Here is a 23,188-nt window from a genome sequence, read left to right on the forward strand (position 1 = left end):
TCCTATGAATTAAAAAAGAACGGATTTCTTGAGCACCTCCTAATACGAGGTGTTTCGAAAGTTGTGACCTGATTTCATATTTTTAAGATAACAGCTCGACTTCCTTTTTCGAGCAATATAAGTTGAGAAAATAACAATTTTAGAATCATTATGAGAGATTGATTAGGTGATGATATTGCATGTAGAAGCTGAAAAAAATAAATATGATATAAGGACTTAAAGTGTTTAACTGGAAACTTTAGAAACGTCCGGATATTCGACTTTTCGTTTTATTTTGTCGTTAGTTTGAGTTTGCTCACAATTTTAAATCTTCAGACAAAAATAAAATTTTCTCCTATATTTTCAAACCGCAATTAAATATATTTAATGTATCGTTTAAGTTTAATTGAACTTTGCTCCTCGGAAATAATTCAAAATTTAATTATTAAAGTTAAAAAGTTCTAACATACAATAACTTAAAATTTTATTTTTATCTAAAAAAAGTTTTATTTTATATTTTAAAAAAATCTATAAAAATAAAAACTGAAAATTATTGGGATACTGTATATACTAAAGGGAAAAAATCAAAATTAATATATATTCACATATATTTAGAGATAAGTTATATTCTAATCTTGAGTTTTTCATATAATATTTTATGCTTCTATTAAATTATTAAATTAACATAATTTTTATTAACAAACCATAAATAAAATATACTAAAATCTGGCTAATTACTATTAAAAAATTCTTTTTGTATTGGCATTGTTATACCAGCAATATCTTACCTTAAGTAATCAAGGAAAATAAAATTGCACAATTGTAGCAACAATTATGCACATGTTGACGTGAGTCTATAAAATTTCGCAACAGAAAGATATAGTACTACATCAATTTGGTACTATTATTATGCCACGATTTGTTTCAAAATTGAAATAACAGCAAATATATCGTAATGTATGGAATACCTCTACAGCAATCCTCGAATCTTCGATAGACAAGAGTGCAAAGTACTTTCGGCCGGAAAATAGCTTCGTATATTTGGGATCCTCTTTTTAATGTACATTTGCATTATATACATATATACGTTACGCCGCACTGCCTTAATTGGAGACATTTTAACTAGGTTTACAAGGCGTTGAAATAATAAGGAGACGTGTCCCGAAGCATAGCTTCGCCGAACTCGCTGTCACCTCTGAAGACTTTACTTTCTCTCTCGTTCCCTCGCTCTTTCGCACCCACTCTTTCTCTCTACAGCTAAAATAACGTAATCGGAATGTAGTTACATGGATGCAGTTATCTCACGGATAACGAGATTTCCGCCCCATCCTTAGCTCCCCTTCCGCTAGGAACTAAATTAATTACAGAGACAGGTTCTCGATAACAGATAACGATTATTAAAATTAGCTAAATAGGTTCTGCTGTGACGCATCGTTCTCGAACGTGCTCCACGCATTGTTCAGCTCCATGAAAATCAACTTTGCTATATTCTCATTTGCTGTGCCCGTTTGCTGTAACACAGAAACAAATTCGCGATAAATTGTTTCGTTTAAATTAAAAATTACATTTATAAAATTGTTTAAATAGCAAAATAATTATCCTAAGTAAATATAAAATACATTGATTTTTCTCTTCGGATTAATGTACCCTTTGTTGTAACATTATTAATATTTAAATGCTATTTAACAAGTGATAAAATTAATAATAATTTATGCATTAAATATGTTTCTATTATTTAACATTTAATAATATTGACTTTATCAATAGTCAAATAAGGCAGTTAAATTAATAATTAATTATAAAATAAACTGCTGTTATTATTCATTTATGTAAAATTGATTGAAAAATTAATATATTAATATTTTTCGTGAATAATTTAAAAACCTATTATATTTACCCAATAAAAAAAAACTATATAAATGACATTCGACGAGATTAAAGTACCTTGTCCGGATGCACAGCTAAACAAGCTTTCCTATAAGCTTTCTTGACATCCGCAGCCGTGACCAGTTGATGCATTTCGCAACGCTGCCACCTGTCAGCCTCCGGCCACAGGACTGTGTGCATCGAACAGAGCAGGGCCCGCAAATTTCCTTTCTTGCCCTCTGTCCATTCAGCGATTTTCATTCTATCGGGATCCATTGATTTAGCCGCTTCCACCTTTCGCATCTGATTTATTGTCTTCGGACTGTCCTTCTCCGCCTTTCGCGAACTGAAGAAATTATAACCCTGGCTACCGAGCAAATCTTCAAATGCATCGCCACTCGTTTTTTCCTTCGCTTTACCGCTGAGCACATCCGAAGCGCCGCTGTTCATACTATTGGCCTCATTGACCGTCGCGCTGGCTTTGTGTATTGTATTTGGGCTAGAATGGATCGGCGTACTTGCGGGTGCTGGACTCGAGGACTGCGGGGTATTCGAATTTCTCGGCGTGCCATTCCAACTGCCCGCGAGACCGGCGCCCAACGATCCGGCCAGATTGGCAAACGGATCTTTGTTAGCTTGGGCTGCAAAGTTCGGAACGCTGGCATTTCGCGGGAAATTTTCCTCGGGATTCGGAGCCTTAGTGGTGTTCGGTTTCCCCGCCACGAAACCGCCCAAGAGATTGTTCGCTGCGTCTCCACCCAGAGGATCAAACATCAGATCATTGACTTGTTTAACGTTATTCGATGCTGTCTGATTCTGTCCGAATAACAGATCGTTCATATTCAGATTATTGTTACTGGGAATATGATTGCTCCTTGTCGCGGAATTATGTCCGAACAGTAAATCATTCGAGGCCTTATTGTTAATTAAGGGTGTCGAATTGGCGGTTTCGGCTTTCGGTGCCGACACGCCGAAACCACCTAAGAGATCGCTTTCATTCTGACTAGAACTAGAAAAGATATCTAATCCTGGATTTGCCGCCGCGGCAGCGGGAGTATTTGAGGTATTATTGGTATTGTCCAGCATGCCGAGATTTAACAAGTCAGCCTCCTGAAAACTGCTTTCTTCGATTTTGGTTGGCTCTTCTTCCTTCGGCTGTTCCGGCTGTTGAGGTACCGCTTCGTGTTGCGAGATCTTGTCAGTTTCGTTCGACGATACTTTCTGTGTCTGTAATAACATCAATCATTAACTTTCCAATGTTCTTCTATCCTTTATTGTTACAATATATATAAATAACAATAATAAAACGTTTTACCTCTTCCTGGTGAGAAGCTGTCCTGAAGTTCTCTAAAGTTTCTTCCATTTCTAACGTTGAACCAAACAACGGCTCCGGCACAGGCTTGACACACGTCTCCGCTTCCCACGGCAACGGTACCCTCGATAGTTTCGAATTTTCTTCCCCTATCATGACATTCAGTACAATCCGGAACTTGCCACCGATCTCGGGAACATCGTCCAAGTCGCATTTCTCAAACGTCAAGGCGCTCTCGGTGATGGGTACGTAGCCTGTATGAAAGTGCACTGAAGCGATTTTAATACCAATCACACGGCCGAGCTGCTGCCTAGCGTGGTATATCACTAGAGTGACGTCACCGCGCACGGCCGCATCTCCCAGAATCAAGCAGATCTTGCCCTCCATCATTCCGAACAATTTCATCTCTTCATAACCTTTTTTCGTTGTGAAGACTAGCGCACCATTACTGTAAATCTCTATGTACGGCCGGCAACCGTCTCTCGCTCTAGTAAACAACGGCACCGGCTGTATGATAACGGAACGGAGGACCAGCGGCTTCGTGTGCGGAGGCCGGCCGCCACTGAGCAAACTCATGTAATTAATACTGCGTAATTCCGAGGGTTGTATATGCGGCGGCTGGCAACGTCTCGTCGTGAATAGGGCGATTGCCTCCTCGACAGTGGTCAGGGCCCTGCAATAAATTAGCAGAGTGCATGCCACTGTGGCGCTTGCTCGATACCCATCCTAAAAAAATAAATCAAAAGAATAATTATTTAGCAAATGTTTCATCATGCAATTTAAATTACGACATACTTACAGTACAGTATAGCACGACCACATGATTGACATCAGCATTCAGATATTGATAGATATCTTGACAGATCTGGTATAGAGCGAATAGCATGGGCGTATTCGATTCCGGAGTGGCGTAAGCGAACGAGCAATCTATGTGCCTACCAGGAAGCCGTGCGGCGTTTGGTCGGCCACGAGATAGATTGTAAAGCTGAATCTTGGCAGGCGGCGGATGCCTAGCATTGAGGAAGGCTCTCACATCCTCCACGTGATTAGCTCGATAGGTGGATTCGATTCCGTCGGCCGGATACGGCATAATGAGTATGCGCGACGTCAGATAACTCGCGTCCAGTTCCGTCCTGGCCATACTCTGTTGAACAGTGTGCATCACCTTGCTGGAGGTATCTTTCAAGTTGCGCAGGATGCTGCCGGCGCCGCCTCTCAGCGAGTTGAATAGGCCAGTTGTGCTCTGAGTAGCAGGAACCTTGGACATTGCCGTCTGTACAGGCGCCGGTCTTGGGGGCGGCATCGTTGCAGGCGCGGTGGTACGAGGGACTGATGTTGGCGTTTGATTCGACAGTGGCGGTGACGTTGGACGCGGAGGTGGTGACGGCTTAATCGCAATTTCGATCCGCGGCGGTTCTCTAGGATCGAAGTCGTTCGACTCGGCGATTGCCGCCAGACGTTCCAAGAGCTGAGCCGTCGTTAGCCTTTGTATAGGTGAGATTTGCAGACATCCCTTCACCAAGTCATGCAGACACGCGTACCGTGGATTGGGTGGTAATGGTGGATACTTGCCGTTCACAATTGCCAGTTTGTTACCTGCATGACAAAAAATGCTCTATTGTTATAATAAAATTGGCATACATGTTCAAATTTAAATAATAGTTTTTTAATTTATCGTTTTAAAAGAATTTATTTTTAATGATAATTTTCTTTGATAATTTTCTATTTATTTATATATGTAAATTCTATTAAATTACATAGATATATATATAAATTTTAATTTTTATAAAATAAATATTACTGATTTAACAATTCTAAAAAAATAGTGTTAAGGACAAAATTATATTTATCATATATATTAGTAACTTGAAATCATCTAAATTATATTTTATGCACCTCTCTATATCTTTAAAACAAAAAGAGATATTTAAACGTATCTTTTGTAGTGAATCATCCTTTGTTTTCACATTTATCCTCAATTTTAATAACTACACGCTCCTGTTAACTTAATATTTAGCAAATCGCCAATTATCTTACCTTCAGGAAAAGGATGCCTTAATGTAATCAAAGAATACAATATACATCCTAAGGCCCAACAGTCCACTGGAGGCCCTATAGGCTCATTGTTCCACGTATCCATCATTTCTGGGGCACGATACATGGGAGTTGTATACTTGGCCATCTGATCCTCTAGAGTGGCACGTTTTTGAGCATTCCATGACGGATCAGGTAGTATCTGCTGAGTCGAGGCGCTGCCAAAGTCACAAAGTTTCACGAGGCCGTCTCTCCCAAGCAAAAAGTTCTCCAGCTTGATGTCGCGATGCACGAAGGGTTCCGGTTGTTGACTGTGCATATGATGAACGGCACGCGTCGCTTGATAGGCTATCTTGCACACCTGAGCGAGAGTCAGCGTGTTCACGGACACACTTCTTAGTATATCGGCTACCGTACCGCCAGGACACAATTCGGTGACAACCAGATACTCATATCCTTTACGCTCCTCTCGTTCCAGCCGTTGAGCATACAAGAACTGTATAATATTTGGGTGATTCGACAGTTTCTTCAATGTATCTATCTCCTGTATAATGGTTCTGTTTGCATCTTCATCGGTGGCGATAAGCCTCTAATGATAAAAAAATAATTATTAATATAAAACCGTGTATATAACACAATTAAAATCGAGATAAAGCCAATAAACGATTATAGCAGGATCTTAATGTTTAATAATATTTCTTATGTACAATGTAACAAAAGATAAGTTGTAATGAAGATAATATTAAATTAGTTTATTTACCTTAAGTGCATATTCTTTTCCTGTAGCGACATCTTCTACCGCGAACACCAATGCCCATCCACCTGTTGATACGATGTTTGCCACAAATTATCTAAATATTAATAATGATACATAATTCGATTACGAGAATATATCTCTCTATATATCTCTCGCTCGTTTTTATCATGTGCATAAATGTTATTTATTATGCGTGAGTAATTAAATAATGTACGTTTAGTTTACAAAGCTGCAAACTTCTGTAAATATTCACGACTGTTCTAAGTATGAAACACAAATTGTAAAAATGCACAAAAAAAAATTCCTTTCAAAAATTCAATAATATAATTTTATTTAATATATAAATTATTGGAGTAATAAGTTTGAAATTGAAATTTTCATTATACATACGTAAAAATAAAGACCTTTTAATTAATCATAAATTATAACAAAAATTAGTACAACAAATCAAAGAAAAAATGAGAATTACATAACATCTAAATTATCTTGATTTTTACTTCATTCACACATATCCAAATTTGTAAAACTCAGCATTGAGCAAATACTCAAGTTAAATTATATTATAAATTATATAAATTAAACTCTTTCTGATAAATCGACTTCCTGTACATAGTGATGCAACTTTAAACATCCAGTGATGTAAGACTGCACAACGATTCGACAGAAGAGTCGTTTTGTAATAGCGTAAACATAGTCGTAACTGATTGTGAAGCGCAGTTGCATGTTCATTTTTGCCAATAAGCTTTGTAAATAAGCTTTGTAAGTAATCTCAGTTTAACTTCCTTTTTATCTTTTCCTAATTCCAAGAATAAGAAAAACCGAGATTAAAATTAATTTAATGTTAATGGAAATAACGGTGCCCCTTATAATACTTTACTACTTAACTACTTACAACTACATTTACACTGCTGTAGAATAGGCTATATTAATGCAATCAATAGATTCTAAATATAATTGGAAAGGAATATATCAGGAGTAGATTTATAGATAGTTTTTCGTAGCTTTCTTAAAGAAGTATGCCTGCGAGCTTGCCTCGAGGATCGAGCGAACGGAATCGCCCGCGTCTTAAAACTCGCGACAAATCGTCATGCTGTCCATCATCAACTCATCAACTGATGAACAGCATCCGACAATCCAACTGAGCGCGACGAGAGAGAGAAAGAGAGAGGGAGAGACGTGGCTCGCTAGCGTGAGAATAGCTTATCCGTGCCTGGCGCTGCCTGGCCGCGTGTCAAAACACGCTTGACACATGACAGGAGGGACAGATGTCACGCAAGATCAGAGGTCTGGCTCGTTTTTTCTCTCTTGTACCCTTCTCGCGCCAGCGTGCGCAACCTCTCTTTTTTTTTCGCGATTGACGTTATCTCGCTCTAATCGCGGGTAGGAGGTGCCGCCGAAATCCCTTGCGATCCGCGTTCGCGCTAGCCACGGAGACGATAGACTCACCCTCGGCGATCAGTCGCGTCACCCTCAGCTTCACATTGTTGATGTCCAACGTCTGGCCGACGTACTCGTTGCCGCCGGTGCCGCCATTCAGGTACTCGAGCGCGGACCTCAGGTAATCCGACATATTTCCCTGGACCTGCCTCGGTGGGCAACCCCCCGCGGATAGCCCCGTCTCACAGTCGCGTCGTTGCGGACAGCCGATACCGTGCGGCCATATTGGTGCAGCCAGGTGCAGCAGTGCCGTCGGCGCGCAGCCGCAGCCGGCCCGGCGCTGTCGTCGCTTCAGCGACCAACTTCAGGGCGTCACCGATCGAATTGCGCGTTCGTCGATTTTGTTTTTCAATAATTATAAATTAATTTTTACATAATTTTCTAATACACAATTTTACAAATGTATCGGTTTTATACATGACTTCAAAGATTCGTTATCCCGTGCCTAAAAAACTTTTGAAATTGATCGTAGAAAAGTTACAGAAAAAGAGAAACGCGTTGGCGGCCAACCGTGACGCCGATTGCAGATTGCGAAATCTCGTTGTCCTCGCGTTCATATCAATGCGCCTTCAACTCCTCTCTATCCCGTCCCACTTGCTCACGCGCCGTGCAATCGCGCCTGCACGCCAATCGCAATAATGATCGCAATTCTTTTCGCTGCTTTCCGCGAAGAGATTCGCGCACTCGGTGCCGGCTAGAAGAACAATGGCGTACGACGCGAACATTTCAAGCGCTCTGAAGTCAGAGGATGAAATTAATAAGCTTCGTACTTCGTTCCTAAACGAACATAAGCGAGTTTATTAATTTATCGATTGATCAATCGCATTATATCAACTTTGCTCTGTAAAAGCTGCATTTGCGCATATAATGCAATCAATCGATGAATATTCAATTAGTTAATATTGGCTAAAAAATTCGTCTCTCTTTGAATTTTACAGAATTTAGACATGCAAGAGCTTTCAGCGATGCCTTCAACATAATTCTAAAAGCAAATAACGAATGATAACTCTTACCCAGACAGCATACAATACGAGTATAAGCTGTTTAATGTAACTTCTTTAATTAATTTAAATAATTGCTAAAGTTTAAAGTAATAATCACACCAAGCGACCAATAATCGAACTAAAATGGGTAACTTAAAGTAGAAAAAAATCTGGATATTTACTTTATCTCGAAGCATGACGTATGTTGTATATACATACGCATTCACCGTCATCTCTTTCGTGTTTGAAGTTAGGCGCGCATGTGACGCTCTCGGCTCTCGGCACAAACGCGCCTAACTTCAGGCACATGCAACGAACACAACAGCGACGCGACAGTCGACAATCGTCTTTGTTTACTATTCTTGTTTCTATCTACTATTCGCTTTCATAATTATAATTATAATTATAGCGATTATAATTGTTGCCAACAATTACTCCGTATGAATCTGATACGCGTGTGTTAATCGGCGTTAATTTGCAGTCTGAAGAAAGAGAAACAAATAAATGTATGTGTATATTTACTATTTTGAAAGTGCATGACGCATTGTCAAAACAACTAGGTGTGCTAAATTTTTTTACAACTTAAGAAATTGCGTTTCAAAAAAACATAGATATAATTATGTAGAAAATAACTCAAGTATAGCAATTAAACTGGCGTCGAATGACATCTTAACCCTCTGCAGACAACTCTGTTTTTCCACTGTTTAGTCAGACTACTTGGGTCACTGGCAAATGGCTGTGTATTTTTTTAAGAGTTTTTGGACTCTAAAAAATCTGAAAAAATTCTGATATATTTTAATACTTAGGAATATGACTATACAATTATATGATTTAAAATGGTTCTTATTATAAAGGTATAATCAGCAAAATCAAAAAATTATCTGGTTCAACATGATTCAAATCAGTTTGTGAAAAGTTAATAATATATTTTAATGACATCTCTAATGTCAATAACGCATCACTGAAACAACATTTGACATAATTTGTTATTTGAGTCATTTATACATCTTAATTATATGTTAGTTTCCAAACGTACTATGATACGATTAATTTAAACTTGTTGCATTATACATTATCAATATCTTTTTCTATGATGTTTGATTATTAAATGTCAAAAAGATATATGTTTTCTAGAATAATCTTGTACACCTTTTAACATGTCTGTGGAATCTTATCTTTATGCAGAAGCATTTGTATTGCTATTATTTTTTCTTACAATATATTTATTATATTCTCTTATTTTTTAAATTTAGATTATTAATTTTTGAAGATGTCTGAGGTAATAAGGTTTACAAAATTGAAAACAACAACAAACCCAACATTCTGGGCAAAATTTGCAGAATTAAAAATAGACAAATTGAAACTAGATGAGAAATCCAAGATACATTTATGGGGAAGTTTTTCGCTTCAACCGATGGATGAGGGAAGAACTAATCCATTAACGCTCGATTGTACATCATTTAATGAGTAAGTATTATTCAAGCCTAAAAGAATTTGTTTTTTTTTATAGGAAATAGACCAAACTATTTTTCACGATTTTCATTTGTACAACAGTAGTCATTTCAATGACACACTAATAACATATAAATTCTATGTCAGTGTAATAAACAGGATAAGCTCCATTTAGATGAGTTTCAGAAATCTGGAGACAACTTCTCACAATGACGGCGTAGCTTGTTATGGGTATATGATTAACATGAATACCTATGAGGCATTTAGACAGATTAATCCTGAGAAGTTTATTGATGCTATGGGCAGATGTATTGTCGATAGTATCAGAGACGGCACAGCTCTACAGGAGCCCTGGCGGCTGTCCATGTTCTTAACATTTGCATACTCAGATCTCAAGAAGTATAAGTTTCATTATTGGGTTGCACATCCAGCTCCTTTCTCATTACCGGAAATTTTGTCGATCGCACCGACGAAATTTGTTTCCGGCGAATTGACATCCAGTCAAGTAGATAAATTACACACAAGCTTTCTTCAGTTGGATGCAAGATCGAGAAACTTTTTTACAGTTTTTGTTTCTGGAAAGGATGATTTAAATGTTGATAATTTATCGAAGGGAGTGGAATATATGAAATTAAGCGTTAGCGATAAGGGAGATTCACAGCAGGTACAATTTGATGAATTTATGCTATTATCTTTTATTTTTATATTATATATAGTAAAAGACATTATTATATAACTTAAATTGAAAATCTATATTTAATAGGCAAAGAATGAGGTCTACTTTGCATTTTATGATCCTTGTGTAAGTGCAGAACCTGGATGGCCCTTGCGAAACCTTCTGTGCCTATTATTGTGGCATTGCCCTGCATACTGCTTTACACACGATATCAAAGTTTTGTCTATAAGAAGTGATAAAGTGCAAACTGCAGTTATATTTACACTAAGAATCAAAACAGATAAAGACGTGGAAGCTATGAAAGAAACAATTTTTGAAGGGCATTTAGTAGGATGGGAAGTTAACGTAAACGGGAAAATGGGTCCTAATATTGCAGATTTATCTAACATCATGGATCCTATTAAGTAAGTTCGAGTTGATCAAATCAATTAACAACAATTTCTATATACGGAAATTTACGAGTGCTATTTATATTTCTATATTATGTCAGACTATCAGACAGAGCGATCAATTTAAATCTGAAATTGATGAAATGGCGCCTTGTCCCTGATCTAGATTTGGAAAAGATCAGTGGTCTACGATGCCTTCTATTGGGTGCCGGTACACTCGGATGTTCCGTGGCGAGAGTACTTCTTGGTTGGGGTATTAATAATATGACCCTCGTAGATAATTCTACTGTATCTCATAGCAATACAGTGCGCCAGAGTCTGTATACGCATGAGGACGCGGTGCAACGTCGGCATAAAGTGCACGCCGCAAAAGACGCTTTACTCAGAATACGCCCTAGCATGGCAAGTATCTATTAAACTTAAAAAAACGATATTTCAATGAAGAAAACAGTTATTAATAAAATCACTTATGGCGTTGCAGAATGTGGAAGGTGTGATTTTGCATATTCCTATGCCCGGCCATGTAGTCGGCCCAAGTATGATGGAATCGACTAGGGAGGCTGTAAGCAAGTTGCAAGAACTCGTGAATAGTCACGACGTAGTGTTCTTGCTTTTGGATTCGCGTGAGGCGAGATGGTTGCCGACCCTGTTGTGCGCCGCAACGAATAAAATAGCTATCAACGCTGCTTTAGGTTTTGATTCGTACACAGTACAACGGCACGGCACGCGCGATACTCTTTCTAATTCCATTTCGCCGAATTTAACAGTGCAGAATCCCGCAGGGCATGATCTCGGATGTTACTTCTGCAACGATGTAACGCAACCTGGAAACGTGAGTACATATTTTATTTTAATATCTCATCCTGGAAAAGATTTATAACATAAATCAACTTACAAATTAATTTTTTTAAATGATACGTTTTAGTCTTATAATCGCTATTTTCATTTTTATTCTAGTCACAAACTGATAGAACGCTCGATCAGCAATGTACTGTAAGTCGACCGGGTTTGTCGCAAATTGCCGCTGGTTTGGCAGTCGAATTACTCATGGCGGTAACGCAACATTCTCAAGGGTGAGCTGAATTCAAAAATAAGCTGGAAATATTAAAGATTATGGATAATATAACTTTAATAACATTTAATTTATTTTTACTTCCATATATAGATCTGATTTAATCTAATATTATAATTTTCAGAATTTTAGCTAGAGCCCTTATGAGTAACGATAGAGACGATTGTCGAGAGGATGTCGATAATCCGTTAATAGGATTATTAGGTGGTGTACCGCATACCATACGGGGCTCGCTTTGGGGCCACGAAATGAAACTGACTGTTACACACAGATCCCCATTTTGTACAGCTTGCTCAACGCCTTTGATCAAGGAGTACCGACAGCGCGATTTTGCTTTTGTGCTCGACGCTTGCAATATGCCAAATTATCTTGAAAAATTATCAGGACTCGAAGAAGTATTGAAAAAACCAGATTTGGATGAGGTATGTATTGAGGTATAAAAGCAATTAAGTGCATTAGCATCTAAAGTGCTTTTTAAATCATTTCTAAATATTCTTTTATATAGACTGTTTTCAAAATTTTATTACAATAGAAATTCAGACAATATATTTTAATTGCTTTACACGTTAAAGAATTTATTTGCATTGTATTTGAGATTACGCATCATGCATATACATATCTCTCAATTTTCAGTTATGTTATACAATGGACACTTCGAGCGAGGATGAACAATCGTGAAGAAGCAGCGATTTAAACAGTGCAGACAAAACGATAAAATGCGTACAAAAAGAAAATATATTAATTTTAGATATAAGCTATTTGCATGATTTTTTATATAAATAAATATACATATATGTATAACATTTTATGCGGAATATGTCATTTTAAAGAAGAAGAGCACATTCAAATTAATCAAAGTTACAGTTTATAGAATCAAAAGTTTTAGCAAAAATTGTTGATACAAGAGATATATACATATATAAACAATGAAAGTTCTTGTGCTTTTACTTCTTCAGTTCCGCATAATTATCCATGTTGCATATTTTATTGAAAGTTAACATGTATTATGTATATCTGTGATTTATAATTTTACTATTATTACTGAGATTTATCTAACATTGTAAATTTTATACCGTGAGTGATATCATATTTTTATTATAGAACATTAGAATGTTTTATTGCTCCTGTATAAATACTTAATTTTTTTTATTTTGTAATTGCCAAAAGATATAATATGTGCAGATCTATATTTCAATATAGAATCATATTGCAATCATGTGAGTTATCACTAGAAAATAATGAATTTTAATTAATGTCATTTGAGCTATAAATATATATCTACATTGTTGTGCAAAAAAACTTCCATTGATTTTCTGTATCACGTTTGCATATTTCATAACAAAAATGTACCTTTGAGCTGTTAATTTTAAATAATGATAGAGATTAAATTTTTAAGTATATCTCGTCAATTTTTTATGTGTATATTATACCACTTTCAAAAAAATATAAATTATTCATATGGCACACCATATTAATTTGATTTTATTATATTTCTTAATTATATAACTGCAAAATTTCTCAATTATAATCATGTAATTATAGTCTTAGGTATTAATTACATACATATAGATATATAATTGTATATTACGTCTATTATTATTTATTATTTAATTAAATCAGGAAATATTTTAGAAAGTATCGAACTCGAAAGACCGGTTCTAAGGAAGCACGAGTTGCGCAAACTCGAACTTTTAAAGTCACCAGAAGTCACTAGCTAAAAACAAAATCGAGTTGTCGAAAAAACACAGATATCTATACTAAACTAGATCGCTAACCTGTGGCATTAGCATATGACAGTATTGAGGCAGGAAGGATATCCGGTAGCGATCTAGTTGTTAGATAGATATCTGTGCGAAAAAATTTAAATTTCTAAAAATCGATAAGAATATCGCATCAACGAGAAAGAGTCTTGAATTCGATGAAAAAAGATAACGCCAAATCAAGGCTGCCTGCGAACGTTTTGAGTCCGATAGAGTCGTACAAATTTTATTGATCATGCCTGTCTTTCACGAGTGCTCACATCGCTCACATCTGGATAGGCCTTAACACTGCTTAACACGTCGATATGAATTAATACACACCGACGGGAGTAATTTTGTGAATTTGTGGGGACATCCGGTCGCTCCGGAGCAGAGTACGGAGTATCCTTCGCAGTAAAGAGTGAGAACACACAGTTACATCAGGCACTTAAATTATTCCAACAGTAAAGTTGTTGTTCAACGCGTGAACTTTGCACTGTGCTATCTCAGCGGACAGTGGCGAACAGTTCTGCGCTGTGATTACGCGCTGATGTCGTAAAGATCTTCGACGGAACAGACGTGAGATCCAGCAGCGATGGCACCGGGACGGAATAACATTATTAACAGCAATCAGCTCAGGAATTCTGCCAGCATCTCGTCTAGGTGAGACACCGGTGCCTGCTATCGTCGTCCAGCCTCGACATGATCTCGGAAACTTTCGCGGTTAAAGGGCATTCAGCTGACTATTTCGTGACCGAGCTCTAGACACCGACATTCTTCATATTAGTTCCGTTTTAATATCGTAATATTCAAACATAAAAAAAAAAAATGAAACCAAGATGAACAGGTAGAAGAACAGAGTAAATATAATCGAGATATTTAATCGTCTCTGGAAGATTTTTAATCTCTTAATGTTACTCTAGCCTTATTTGTGCTTAGTAATCCTTTAATAATCTTGTAAATATTTTCTTTCTGGAATAATTTCCTACTCCTTGTGGCTTACTGCAAAACAGCTAGTTTAATGCCCGTCTCAATGATTTGCAACAATGAATATGAATTGCAATAAGATAATTTATGTTAATCATTGAAGAATATATCAATTAACAATAAAGAATCGATAAAGCACATATTAGTAAAATGTAACGATGAAAAATTTAACTATGTCCAGCATGCCAGGAACAAATCTGCCTTTTCAAGCTACCGGAGCTGTTCCACCTCCATTGCCACCTCGCCAGCCAACTCAAAACTACACAGGGTACAATGATTACAGACCATATGCTTCAAATTATGGCTACGGAAGCTATGGATATGGAAGTGGTTACAGCAGAGGTTACGGTGGATATGGATCTTTTGGTAGTTACATTCCTTATTCCACTAACAGTTTTGGACACAGTGGCGATGCAGAGAGCAGGTATGTTGAGAGAAAAAAGGTCATTTACAAATAAATATTACTTGAGAATGTGACTATATTAAGATACAAAATAATGAAAGAATAAAAACATAATTTAGTTTTAAATTTAGTTTCTTTTCATTGATATTATATCATGTTTAAGAAATATAATAATTTAATCATGAATTTGAGAAAAGATACAGATTATACATTGTATAGTCGATGTATCGATATACAGATGTATAGTCGAAAAGAATAGATTTAATGTAAACTAAATCATCAACCTTTCTCTCTTGCATTTTGCAGCCTTAAATTTTTATTTGAAAAAGTATATTCAATTACAATCAAGATCTTCGCCTAAAAGAACCTATTTTTTATGTCACAGGTTTCAACAGTATGCAGAGGAGAGCACAAGATCGACATTCCGTGTAGTAGAGACTGTATTGCATACATTTTCGTCTCTCACGATGTTGCTGGAATCGACGTATTTCGCATTGACAAATTCCTTTAGAGCGATTTTAAGTGTGGCGGATAACATTGGTAGACTGCGTTCGACACTCGGCCAGTTATTGAGCACGTTCGCCTTAATCCGTTTTTTGAAATGGGTCTACAGAAGAATTTTATTTACGCTTGGTAAGCCTCTTGCGTAACCCAAACTCTTATCTTGATTAACATAATTTATGTAATTGTTTAACTATTTGTTAGGTCTTCAAACGCAAAGTGCCGTCGCCGAAAACTTATGGCAGCAATCAATATCACAACTGACAGGCGGAGAACAGACGGCGACGACGACGACGAATGAGAGAATTTCACCGTTGATGAATATTCTGCTTCTCGGCGTATTTGTCGCTATTCCATATCTAATTCACAAGATATCGAATAGTATAAGGCAGAGTCAAGTAAAAGGTAATTATTTTTCCATTTCTAAGAATACAATATCTAAATAAATAAATGTGAAATATATTTTAACGAATAACAATTGTGCTCGCGAAAACAATCGATTTATCCAAATTTTAGACACACAATCTAAATTAAATTTATGAATTCTTTTCTTTTTATAGTGATTTCTATTTTTAATATATGCACACTCTTTAACATTTTATATATATATAAAATTTGTTTTAAATTTACAGTTAACGATCCTAATGAATGGGTGAAGTGCGAGGATCCTGTGTGCGTGGCCACGGCGATGTACGATTTCATGGCGGTTTCTAACGAGGAACTGAACCTGAGAGCTGGCCAGAAAATATGGTTGGCACCACGCTCTCTGCAATCTAAGAGCATACCAGGTTGGTGGATTGCTACAGATAGTAGAAATGTCGGTTTGGTACCTGCCAACTACGTGACTATAGTGGGACAATTGAAGAGGAAATCGGAAAACAGCGAGAATGTTGTCGCGTCCACAGTAATTCCAACTTCCATGCAGAATGCAACCGCTTCTGATGAACAGATAAATATACCCGAGCCTGGCACTAGCCAACAAAGTATTGACTCTCTCTTCTCTGAGAATAATATTAAAGAACTTTAGTTGAAAAATACATCGGTAGTCTTTCATCTAAATCATTCAGATAATTACAAAGTGATATTGTCTATCTTAAATATATGGCCTACCAAATCTTTACAAGACATGACTGATATAAACTAATATTACAAATCATATATTTAGTATCAAATAGAGCGTGGTGAGCGAATTTCAATATATGATAATACAGTCATCTGTTCACCAAGACTTTTAATGATTCATTTCTACTGGGAAAAAGCTCACCAATCGTGAAATAAAGACTATTAAGGTTTTGTTACTTTCAATAGAGTAACATATTATCTTTCTATTATATTAAGTTAACTAATAAAGGGGAGCTTGTAACATGTGTGTGTGTATATATATTTTATTTATATATATATATATATATATATATATATATAAATTTGATTTTATTTAATCAAAGAAGAGAAGAACGCGAATCATTTCGTAGATGTCAATGCATAAATAACTCTTATTTCGTACAAATTTCTGCAAATGTGAAATATCTCGATCTCAAACTTGTGCTCAGTTGTAATAATTCGACGAATAAAATTTTTTGGTTTTCGTTCATATGATTGTATGGCTTATAAACCGTTCATTTAGACGAGAGGAATTAGTGAGTTGCATGTCACAAGCTCACTTGGTGAATATTCATAACAGTGTCACAATCTCATATATAAGATAAAGCATAGAGCAATACAATCGCGTTTCTACTTGAAAATCAGATGATATAAAAGTTAAATGCAGTATTATGCCAATACACAAATTTCAAAGTATGGAATATGACTGAAAATTGTATAATCTTCACGAAATGTCCAATGATATGTTCAGCAAAAACCATTAACGATTGTAAAGTTATGAATCCAATACATAATTCTATCTACAAATGGTATATCTAAAGATATATAATAATTTTAGTTTGACTTTAATATGATGAAAAATTAAACTGCTATAATTAGTAAAGCAATTTACCTTTTTTGTTATCGAATTAAAATACTAACCGAAATGTGTTGAAGTGTATAGACGCGATTGTGTTTGGCAAAAACGATATTACTTTTTAATATTATGCAAATTAGAATTTTGTACATTTTGTAATATTTTAATTGTAACTACTTTTCCTACTCTAGCTCCATTTAGTATTTTAGTATTTTATAATGGAGGTAATTTAAAATTGTATGTATATATATTTAGGCACATCTTTGTAAATTGAAATTTAAGATATTGAATTTGTGAGATTCAACAGTCCTGATGTATGTATTCTTTAACATTAAGGTTTCTTTTTATAGCGTTTTGATTAATATTTACAAAGCGTTATTATATGTTATATAGATAATGTATAAAAATGTTGATATTTTATGTTTGAAGAGTCTAACGAGAATTGACTCGTACTCTTGTGGTTTATCGGGAAAACATTAAATTACTACATAAAGAAATTGAGTAAAATAAAATATGTTTTATCATTAAGCTGCCTACCAATAAATAATCTACTTTTGAAAAGCGTAAATTGTATCAAATAAAATCTAGTTAATTCAAAAACTGAAATTTAAATATGGATATAACAATTTGGACTACATATAACGTTAAATGCGAGATAAGATGAAGGATAAAACTATGGACTATTGAATGCTCGTCATTAAGGGAACTACGGTTGTCGAAAAGTTTCTAAGCTAACATGTGCATATATGCATATACATATATCTAAAAAAAAATTTTTTGTTAAACATTTATTTTGCAAATTCCAAGAAGTTTAATTTATAAATTAAACTTGGAATATATAAGGCATACGACGAACAATATAACATAGATACTGTAATATTTTGTGGACAGCACCTGTATATATAATCATATTCTATAAGATATATGATTTCCAATTCCACCAAAATTTTCATAAAACATATATTCCTTTTTGGTAACCTCGGAAGATTAGAGATTTTTGGCCAATTATTTAAAATAACTTATTCAGATTTAAAAATATGTCAACACTTGAAGTGATACCATACAATACAGAAATGAATTGCACACCATTTTGGCATATTCATAATCACATTATTTCGTAGAAGCTTGTTTATATCATTTTTCAATTAAACAAACATTACCTTAAATTATTATTAATTAAATATTAATCTTCATTCATAAATTAGAATTTAAGAATAAATTTTTACTAACACGGCACTGATTTTGTTTAAACCTCAAGACGCATATAACATAAAATTTGCTAACTCACAACTCAAACTGTTCTGAAAGTTATTGTAAAAATTAAATTAGTGACAATTTTAAATAGACATTGTCAAATATTAAATAAAAATTATCTGAAAATTAAATGGAAAATATAACAACACTTAACAGCTCAAGCTATTCTGTAAATTGTGTGTAGATAGATGTTTGTAAAGATCAAGTTTTATCGCTTTCAGAGCAATTTAAATTTCCTGAGTGAAACTTGTACATAGATTCCTCCTAAATGTTTGAATTATCATTTATGCTTCTTCATAAATCAATTTGCTGATGCTGGTAATAGTACTAAACATATTTATTATGCCAAATCACACATGAATCATAGAATCCCCTAAAACTTTTCAACTCAAACATACCTACAATATTCTGTTTTTCAGATCACAAGTAGAGGACGAAAAAGTTTTTCTTCAACTTCCTCTCCGCGTGAAAAATTCATAATCGACGATTTCAAAATATATATGTATATAATATATATTATGTATGTAGTATATATAATATCTGTAGCATACAATTTTTGCATTCATTGTCCATGATGTTAGTGGTTCCAGATCCACTAATCGATATGGTGCTTTCATCAATATATGTATATTCAGTCAATATATATATACATAACGCACTTCCGCTCCAATAAAGTTCACGCATTTGCTAGAAAAAGCTAACTAATCCGTCGTGGATTATTTTTTTTAGGAGGAATTTCGGCGCCCACAAGCAAGTTTCCAGTAACATAGAATAATAGAAGACTTTTGTATAATTTTTTATACTTGCATATTCATAATTTGCACTACATGAAAACCATACATACACACATATGTGTATATATTAGCCATCTTTGTCCCATTTGACTTTCAGTCTTGAATTTTCTTAAATGAAAGATTAACAAAATAATTAAAAAACTCAAGACTAATGATCCTATTAAAACAAAAAAAACTAAATTATAATAAAACTTTTATCTGTGACTTAATTACCTTTGAAAAGTAAAACCAATGTGTCTAAACACGAAAATCCTGCTATTTGGAAGGCTAAAAATATAACACAAAACGTACACAATATGATATTTGTGATAATGTGAACATTCGCTATTGTTCCCCTGTACTGTCATTTCCATTTGCAATAGCTTTTCGCGCAATCGGTAAAAGAATCGTCGTAGAGATTTTCGGTATCTCTCGTATTAACACGATGAACACATTATCAAGTTGCCTTTACGCGCAGTGTCCCTGAGTCGAGCTTACTGTGGGCAACACGATATTCACATCGCACCTAGAATTACCATTCAGCGTCCCCGTTTGCCTTTTGGAACACATAGTCTTTCCCAGTTAAATTCATTATACCGTCCTTCAGATAAAACTTCCACTTATTCCGACTCCTTGTGATCTGAGAACAAAACATTATCGTATGAAATAAATGAATTTGAAATAATTTATATAACCATAAAGTTAAATATAAATCACTTCCATACCTTATCATATTGACAGACGACTACATTATCAGTTTCGAAGAGATCAGTAGGATCATCATCCGTAACGTCGTCTTCAGAATTAAGAGGTTCCTAGTAAAAATAATTATGTTTTTAAAACAACCACTCATATTATTTGTAATTTATTTATATATATTTACATCTTCACGAGCCGCTGCTTCATCATTTTCTTCCTCCTCTTTTTCATCGATGTCCTCGTCATCATCATCGTTATCCTCTTCTTCCTCTTCCTCATCATCATCAGTAGAGTCACCAACTCCACCATCTAATTGATTTATATTATTTTGCTGCTGGAAAAGAGCAAAGAATGTTACTTGTACGTGCATGTATTTATCCAAGAATCATTATCTTATCTCTGGATCTATTATCTCATCTTAGATAGAATATTCTAAATATTTGATTCTACCTGATTTTGAGGTGGCCTTTGTGTGACAACGCTATTTGTACTTTGTGTGACCACTTGAAGGGGCTGATTCACTTGCAATGGAGTTAACGTCGCTTGTCCTTGAAGCGTAGAATTCACATGTTGTTGTAACAGAGTTGAAGCTAAATTAGCTGGAAGACCCATAGCAGCAGAAATTACTGGACCTGTTAAAATTGTATGTAACTGGTTCGCTGAAAAAAAGATTTTTATTTACATAAGTAAATTATTAAATCTAACATACGTGTGTTTTGCAAATTCTTTATACAGTAAATTACAGTAACAAAAAATGCAATATAAATATTTACATATAGATGTAAAAATTATATACAACAATATTAAATGTACTTAAAGTTCAATTTAATCTACATAAATTGTTCTTTATAAAGCAAAACCCATGGTCCTCACCTTGAAGAGCCGATGCAGGAACTTGTATGCTCAAAATTCGCTGCGGTCCATCTGGAACGCCAGCTTGTGGAGGTAAGGTAATCTGTATGGGCACTTGACGTTCAGCGAGTACTGCCGAAGTAGCTACTACTTGTTGTACCGGCGTCGTCGAGTGTTGTTGCTGCGCTTGCTGCAACGTTGTTCCCGTGGAAGGATGTTGAGGTTGCGATGGCTGTTGTGGTTGTATCTGTGCTGGTTGCTGCTGTTGCTGCTGCTGTTGCGATTGTTGTTGAGGTTGCGTTTGCGGTACTATGTTTCCAGCAGATGGTTGTACAAAATGATTTCCTATATTAGCTGTTACAACATCAAATATATAACAACAATCTATATATACAAAATGCATCACAATTATTGAATATTCTATACCAGAACATTGAAGTAATGTTCTAAGCAATGCATTGGAACAAAATTAATTTTGGAACAATAGCAATAAACCACGTTGTATAAAAATTTTCTGTAAATGACAAATCGTTTGCTAATCATACGTTCTTAATCTGTATCAACATACCTTTATTGATAGACACAGCTTTATGCGTGTTGATCTGAGGAACTTGCGGCTCTGGTGGATCTGGATTCAATTCCACTGCTTTGCTAGCCATCAGTTTTGTTTCCCATATTTGCTTAAGTTCTTGCAAGACCTGCTCATCCACACCTTCGTCTATAAATGACTCGCGTACTCCTGATATTACATCTTCTATCACAGTGTTGTATAATTTTAACTGTAAAATAATTTACAATAGAACTCAATCTTTTGATATTGCAGTAGTACTAAAATTATATATTATTAGAAGATACATGCCATATATTTCCACATAAATATTTATACATTTATTTATAATGTATCCAAGTAATCATATCAACTAAGAAATGTTATATAAGCATAAAGTATGCAAATGTATTCCTGTTGAAAAATTAAATTAAAATAAATGCAAGTCCGTAAACACAAATGTTATGCAAATTATATTTGCTCCAATATCTTATTCAAATCAGTTAGTGGTTCTTTTTTTTTTTTTTTTTTTTTTTTTTTATTCAAGCTACATTTCATCCTCTTCAGCAACGACCAAACAAGTTTGGAAGAGATACTGTAATACACAAACATCTGCGCTTACAGATTTATCCTAGCCTTAATTTAACTTATTCCAGCGTTCTTATTAAGCTTCACAGATGTGGAGAATCATACGAAAAAAATTTTAGCATTCAAGTAAAACAATCAGGTATGTAAACATCTAAACGTTTGTTCAGAGATATCACAGACGTAAGTACAGCTAAGTATTCAGGTGTGCACGACGACGTGCAAGACGGCAAACTATAGAGCCAGGGTGTTGAGTTAAGCTACGCAGACGTGTCTCGCAGTTCATTTGTTATGATCTCTGAGGCAAGGTGCAACTTCCTCGACGCTTGTTCTCGACAGTCGAGCGCCATCGGACGCGCGTGCGGCACTCTCTCCGGTCTATATCGAGGAATCCCGGAGAGAGGGGGGGAGGGGGAGAGAGGGAGAGAGAGAGAGAGAGAGAGAGAGAGAGAGAGAGAGAGAGAGTTCTTCCCTCGGAAAAATCGGCCGCAGTACGCGACACTCGCATCTTCGTAATCCTCGTATGCAAGCGTTCACGGTCACGGTGTTCGCGCTCACTCTACATTTCCACTCACCACGCTAGTCTGGCTGAGAGCCATCGTGACGATGCGACACGCACAATCAGCGTGGACGCGCTCGCCCGACCGGGAGGGGAAGCAAAACACCGACGATCCGACGAAGACGGTGTATCCTGCCCGCGTCGCTTTACAGTCCACGCCGGTGCATCGTCGAGGGACGAGAGGGCGCAGAGATGAGATTCCGAAGGCCTCGTGATAGTCGCAGAGATACGAACGCAAATGCAGGGCAACCTGCCTCAATTCGTCCACGAACACCACACCGTCGGGCTGGCCGTAAACTCGCGCAATGACTGCGACGACTGCGACCTGCGACTGCGATAAGTGCCCGGTCTCCTTCGCGCAAGCGCGCGCCACGG

At 35.8% G+C, this 23,188-nt stretch overlaps 4 protein-coding genes across 12 annotated transcripts; 2 read left to right on the forward strand and 2 right to left on the reverse strand.

Annotated features, from left to right (window-relative positions):
- Positions 1 to 990: 990 nt before the first annotated feature.
- LOC105197422 (cyclin-G-associated kinase) lies at positions 991 to 7,629 on the reverse strand. Its single transcript, XM_011163761.3, has 7 exons — positions 7,395 to 7,629; positions 5,952 to 6,013; positions 5,195 to 5,780; positions 3,957 to 4,753; positions 3,161 to 3,883; positions 1,924 to 3,072; positions 991 to 1,490 (listed from the first exon to the last, which is right to left on the reverse strand). Exons 1-7 carry the CDS (start codon positions 7,516 to 7,518, stop codon positions 1,383 to 1,385), a joined length of 3,549 nt encoding a protein of 1,182 aa, XP_011162063.2. The 5' UTR covers positions 7,519 to 7,629; the 3' UTR covers positions 991 to 1,382.
- LOC105197423 (ubiquitin-like modifier-activating enzyme atg7) lies at positions 7,121 to 13,357 on the forward strand. 7 transcript variants are annotated; one of them, XM_039459481.1, is made up of 9 exons: positions 7,121 to 7,232; positions 9,622 to 9,835; positions 10,007 to 10,484; positions 10,584 to 10,900; positions 10,987 to 11,287; positions 11,367 to 11,717; positions 11,843 to 11,958; positions 12,082 to 12,379; positions 12,591 to 12,935. In XM_039459481.1, the coding sequence occupies exons 2-9, from the start codon at positions 9,639 to 9,641 to the stop codon at positions 12,633 to 12,635; spliced, it is 2,103 nt and encodes a 700-aa protein (XP_039315415.1). In that variant the 5' UTR covers positions 7,121 to 7,232; positions 9,622 to 9,638; the 3' UTR covers positions 12,636 to 12,935. The 7 variants fall into 7 exon arrangements, with proteins under 7 accessions (XP_039315415.1, XP_039315397.1, XP_039315405.1 ...); XM_039459463.1 differs by lacking the exon at positions 7,121 to 7,232 and adding an exon at positions 8,346 to 9,222 and having other exon boundaries at positions 9,639 to 9,835; positions 12,591 to 13,357; XM_039459471.1 differs by lacking the exon at positions 7,121 to 7,232 and adding an exon at positions 8,346 to 9,222.
- Positions 13,358 to 14,074: 717 nt separating this feature from the next.
- LOC105196509 (peroxisomal membrane protein PEX13) lies at positions 14,075 to 18,056 on the forward strand. Its single transcript, XM_026131092.2, has 5 exons — positions 14,075 to 14,359; positions 14,865 to 15,107; positions 15,472 to 15,719; positions 15,792 to 15,992; positions 16,220 to 18,056. The coding sequence occupies exons 1-5, from the start codon at positions 14,292 to 14,294 to the stop codon at positions 16,612 to 16,614; spliced, it is 1,155 nt and encodes a 384-aa protein (XP_025986877.1). The 5' UTR covers positions 14,075 to 14,291; the 3' UTR covers positions 16,615 to 18,056.
- Positions 18,057 to 19,117: 1,061 nt separating this feature from the next.
- LOC105197424 (transcription initiation factor IIA subunit 1) lies at positions 19,118 to 23,158 on the reverse strand. Of its 3 annotated transcripts, none has more exons than XM_011163765.3 (7): positions 22,830 to 23,158; positions 21,691 to 21,901; positions 21,144 to 21,476; positions 20,721 to 20,929; positions 20,455 to 20,604; positions 20,297 to 20,386; positions 19,118 to 20,211 (listed from the first exon to the last, which is right to left on the reverse strand). In XM_011163765.3, the coding sequence occupies exons 1-7, from the start codon at positions 22,851 to 22,853 to the stop codon at positions 20,104 to 20,106; spliced, it is 1,125 nt and encodes a 374-aa protein (XP_011162067.1). In that variant the 5' UTR covers positions 22,854 to 23,158; the 3' UTR covers positions 19,118 to 20,103. The 3 variants fall into 3 exon arrangements, with proteins under 3 accessions (XP_011162067.1, XP_025986875.1, XP_011162068.1); XM_026131090.2 differs by having other exon boundaries at positions 21,144 to 21,431; positions 22,830 to 23,120; XM_011163766.3 differs by having other exon boundaries at positions 20,455 to 20,601; positions 22,830 to 23,120.
- Positions 23,159 to 23,188: the final 30 nt, after the last annotated feature.

This window comes from Solenopsis invicta, chromosome 2 (genome assembly GCF_016802725.1).
Source record: "Solenopsis invicta isolate M01_SB chromosome 2, UNIL_Sinv_3.0, whole genome shotgun sequence".
NCBI classification, from domain to species: Eukaryota; Metazoa; Arthropoda; class Insecta; order Hymenoptera; family Formicidae; genus Solenopsis; species Solenopsis invicta.

What these genes read in the sequence shown, in the direction of transcription:
- LOC105197423 (XM_039459463.1), top strand. An exon ending in GATTGTACATCATTTAATGA is followed by an intron (nt 9,836 to 10,006) that starts GTAAGTATTATT and finishes GATGAGTTTCAG; the next exon opens with AAATCTGGAGACAACTTCTC. An exon ending in AACATCATGGATCCTATTAA is followed by an intron (nt 10,901 to 10,986) that starts GTAAGTTCGAGT and finishes ATATTATGTCAG; the next exon opens with ACTATCAGACAGAGCGATCA.
- LOC105197424 (XM_011163765.3), bottom strand. Translation starts at nt 22,853, where the DNA reads ATGGCTCTCAGCCAGACTAGCGTG. An exon ending in CTCTCAGCCAGACTAGCGTG is followed by an intron (nt 21,902 to 22,829) that starts GTGAGTGGAAAT and finishes ATTATTTTACAG; the next exon opens with TTAAAATTATACAACACTGT. An exon ending in AGCTGTGTCTATCAATAAAG is followed by an intron (nt 21,477 to 21,690) that starts GTATGTTGATAC and finishes ATGTTGTAACAG; the next exon opens with CTAATATAGGAAATCATTTT.
- LOC105197422 (XM_011163761.3), bottom strand. Translation starts at nt 7,518, where the DNA reads ATGTCGGATTACCTGAGGTCCGCGCTCGAGTACCTGAATGGCGGCACC. An exon ending in AAGGCATCCTTTTCCTGAAG is followed by an intron (nt 4,754 to 5,194) that starts GTAAGATAATTG and finishes TTTGTCATGCAG; the next exon opens with GTAACAAACTGGCAATTGTG. An exon ending in CAGCTTCTCACCAGGAAGAG is followed by an intron (nt 3,073 to 3,160) that starts GTAAAACGTTTT and finishes ATGTTATTACAG; the next exon opens with ACACAGAAAGTATCGTCGAA.
- LOC105196509 (XM_026131092.2), top strand. Translation starts at nt 14,292, where the DNA reads ATGGCACCGGGACGGAATAACATTATTAACAGCAATCAGCTCAGGAAT. An exon ending in TCTGCCAGCATCTCGTCTAG is followed by an intron (nt 14,360 to 14,864) that starts GTGAGACACCGG and finishes AACTATGTCCAG; the next exon opens with CATGCCAGGAACAAATCTGC. An exon ending in AAGGCAGAGTCAAGTAAAAG is followed by an intron (nt 15,993 to 16,219) that starts GTAATTATTTTT and finishes TTAAATTTACAG; the next exon opens with TTAACGATCCTAATGAATGG.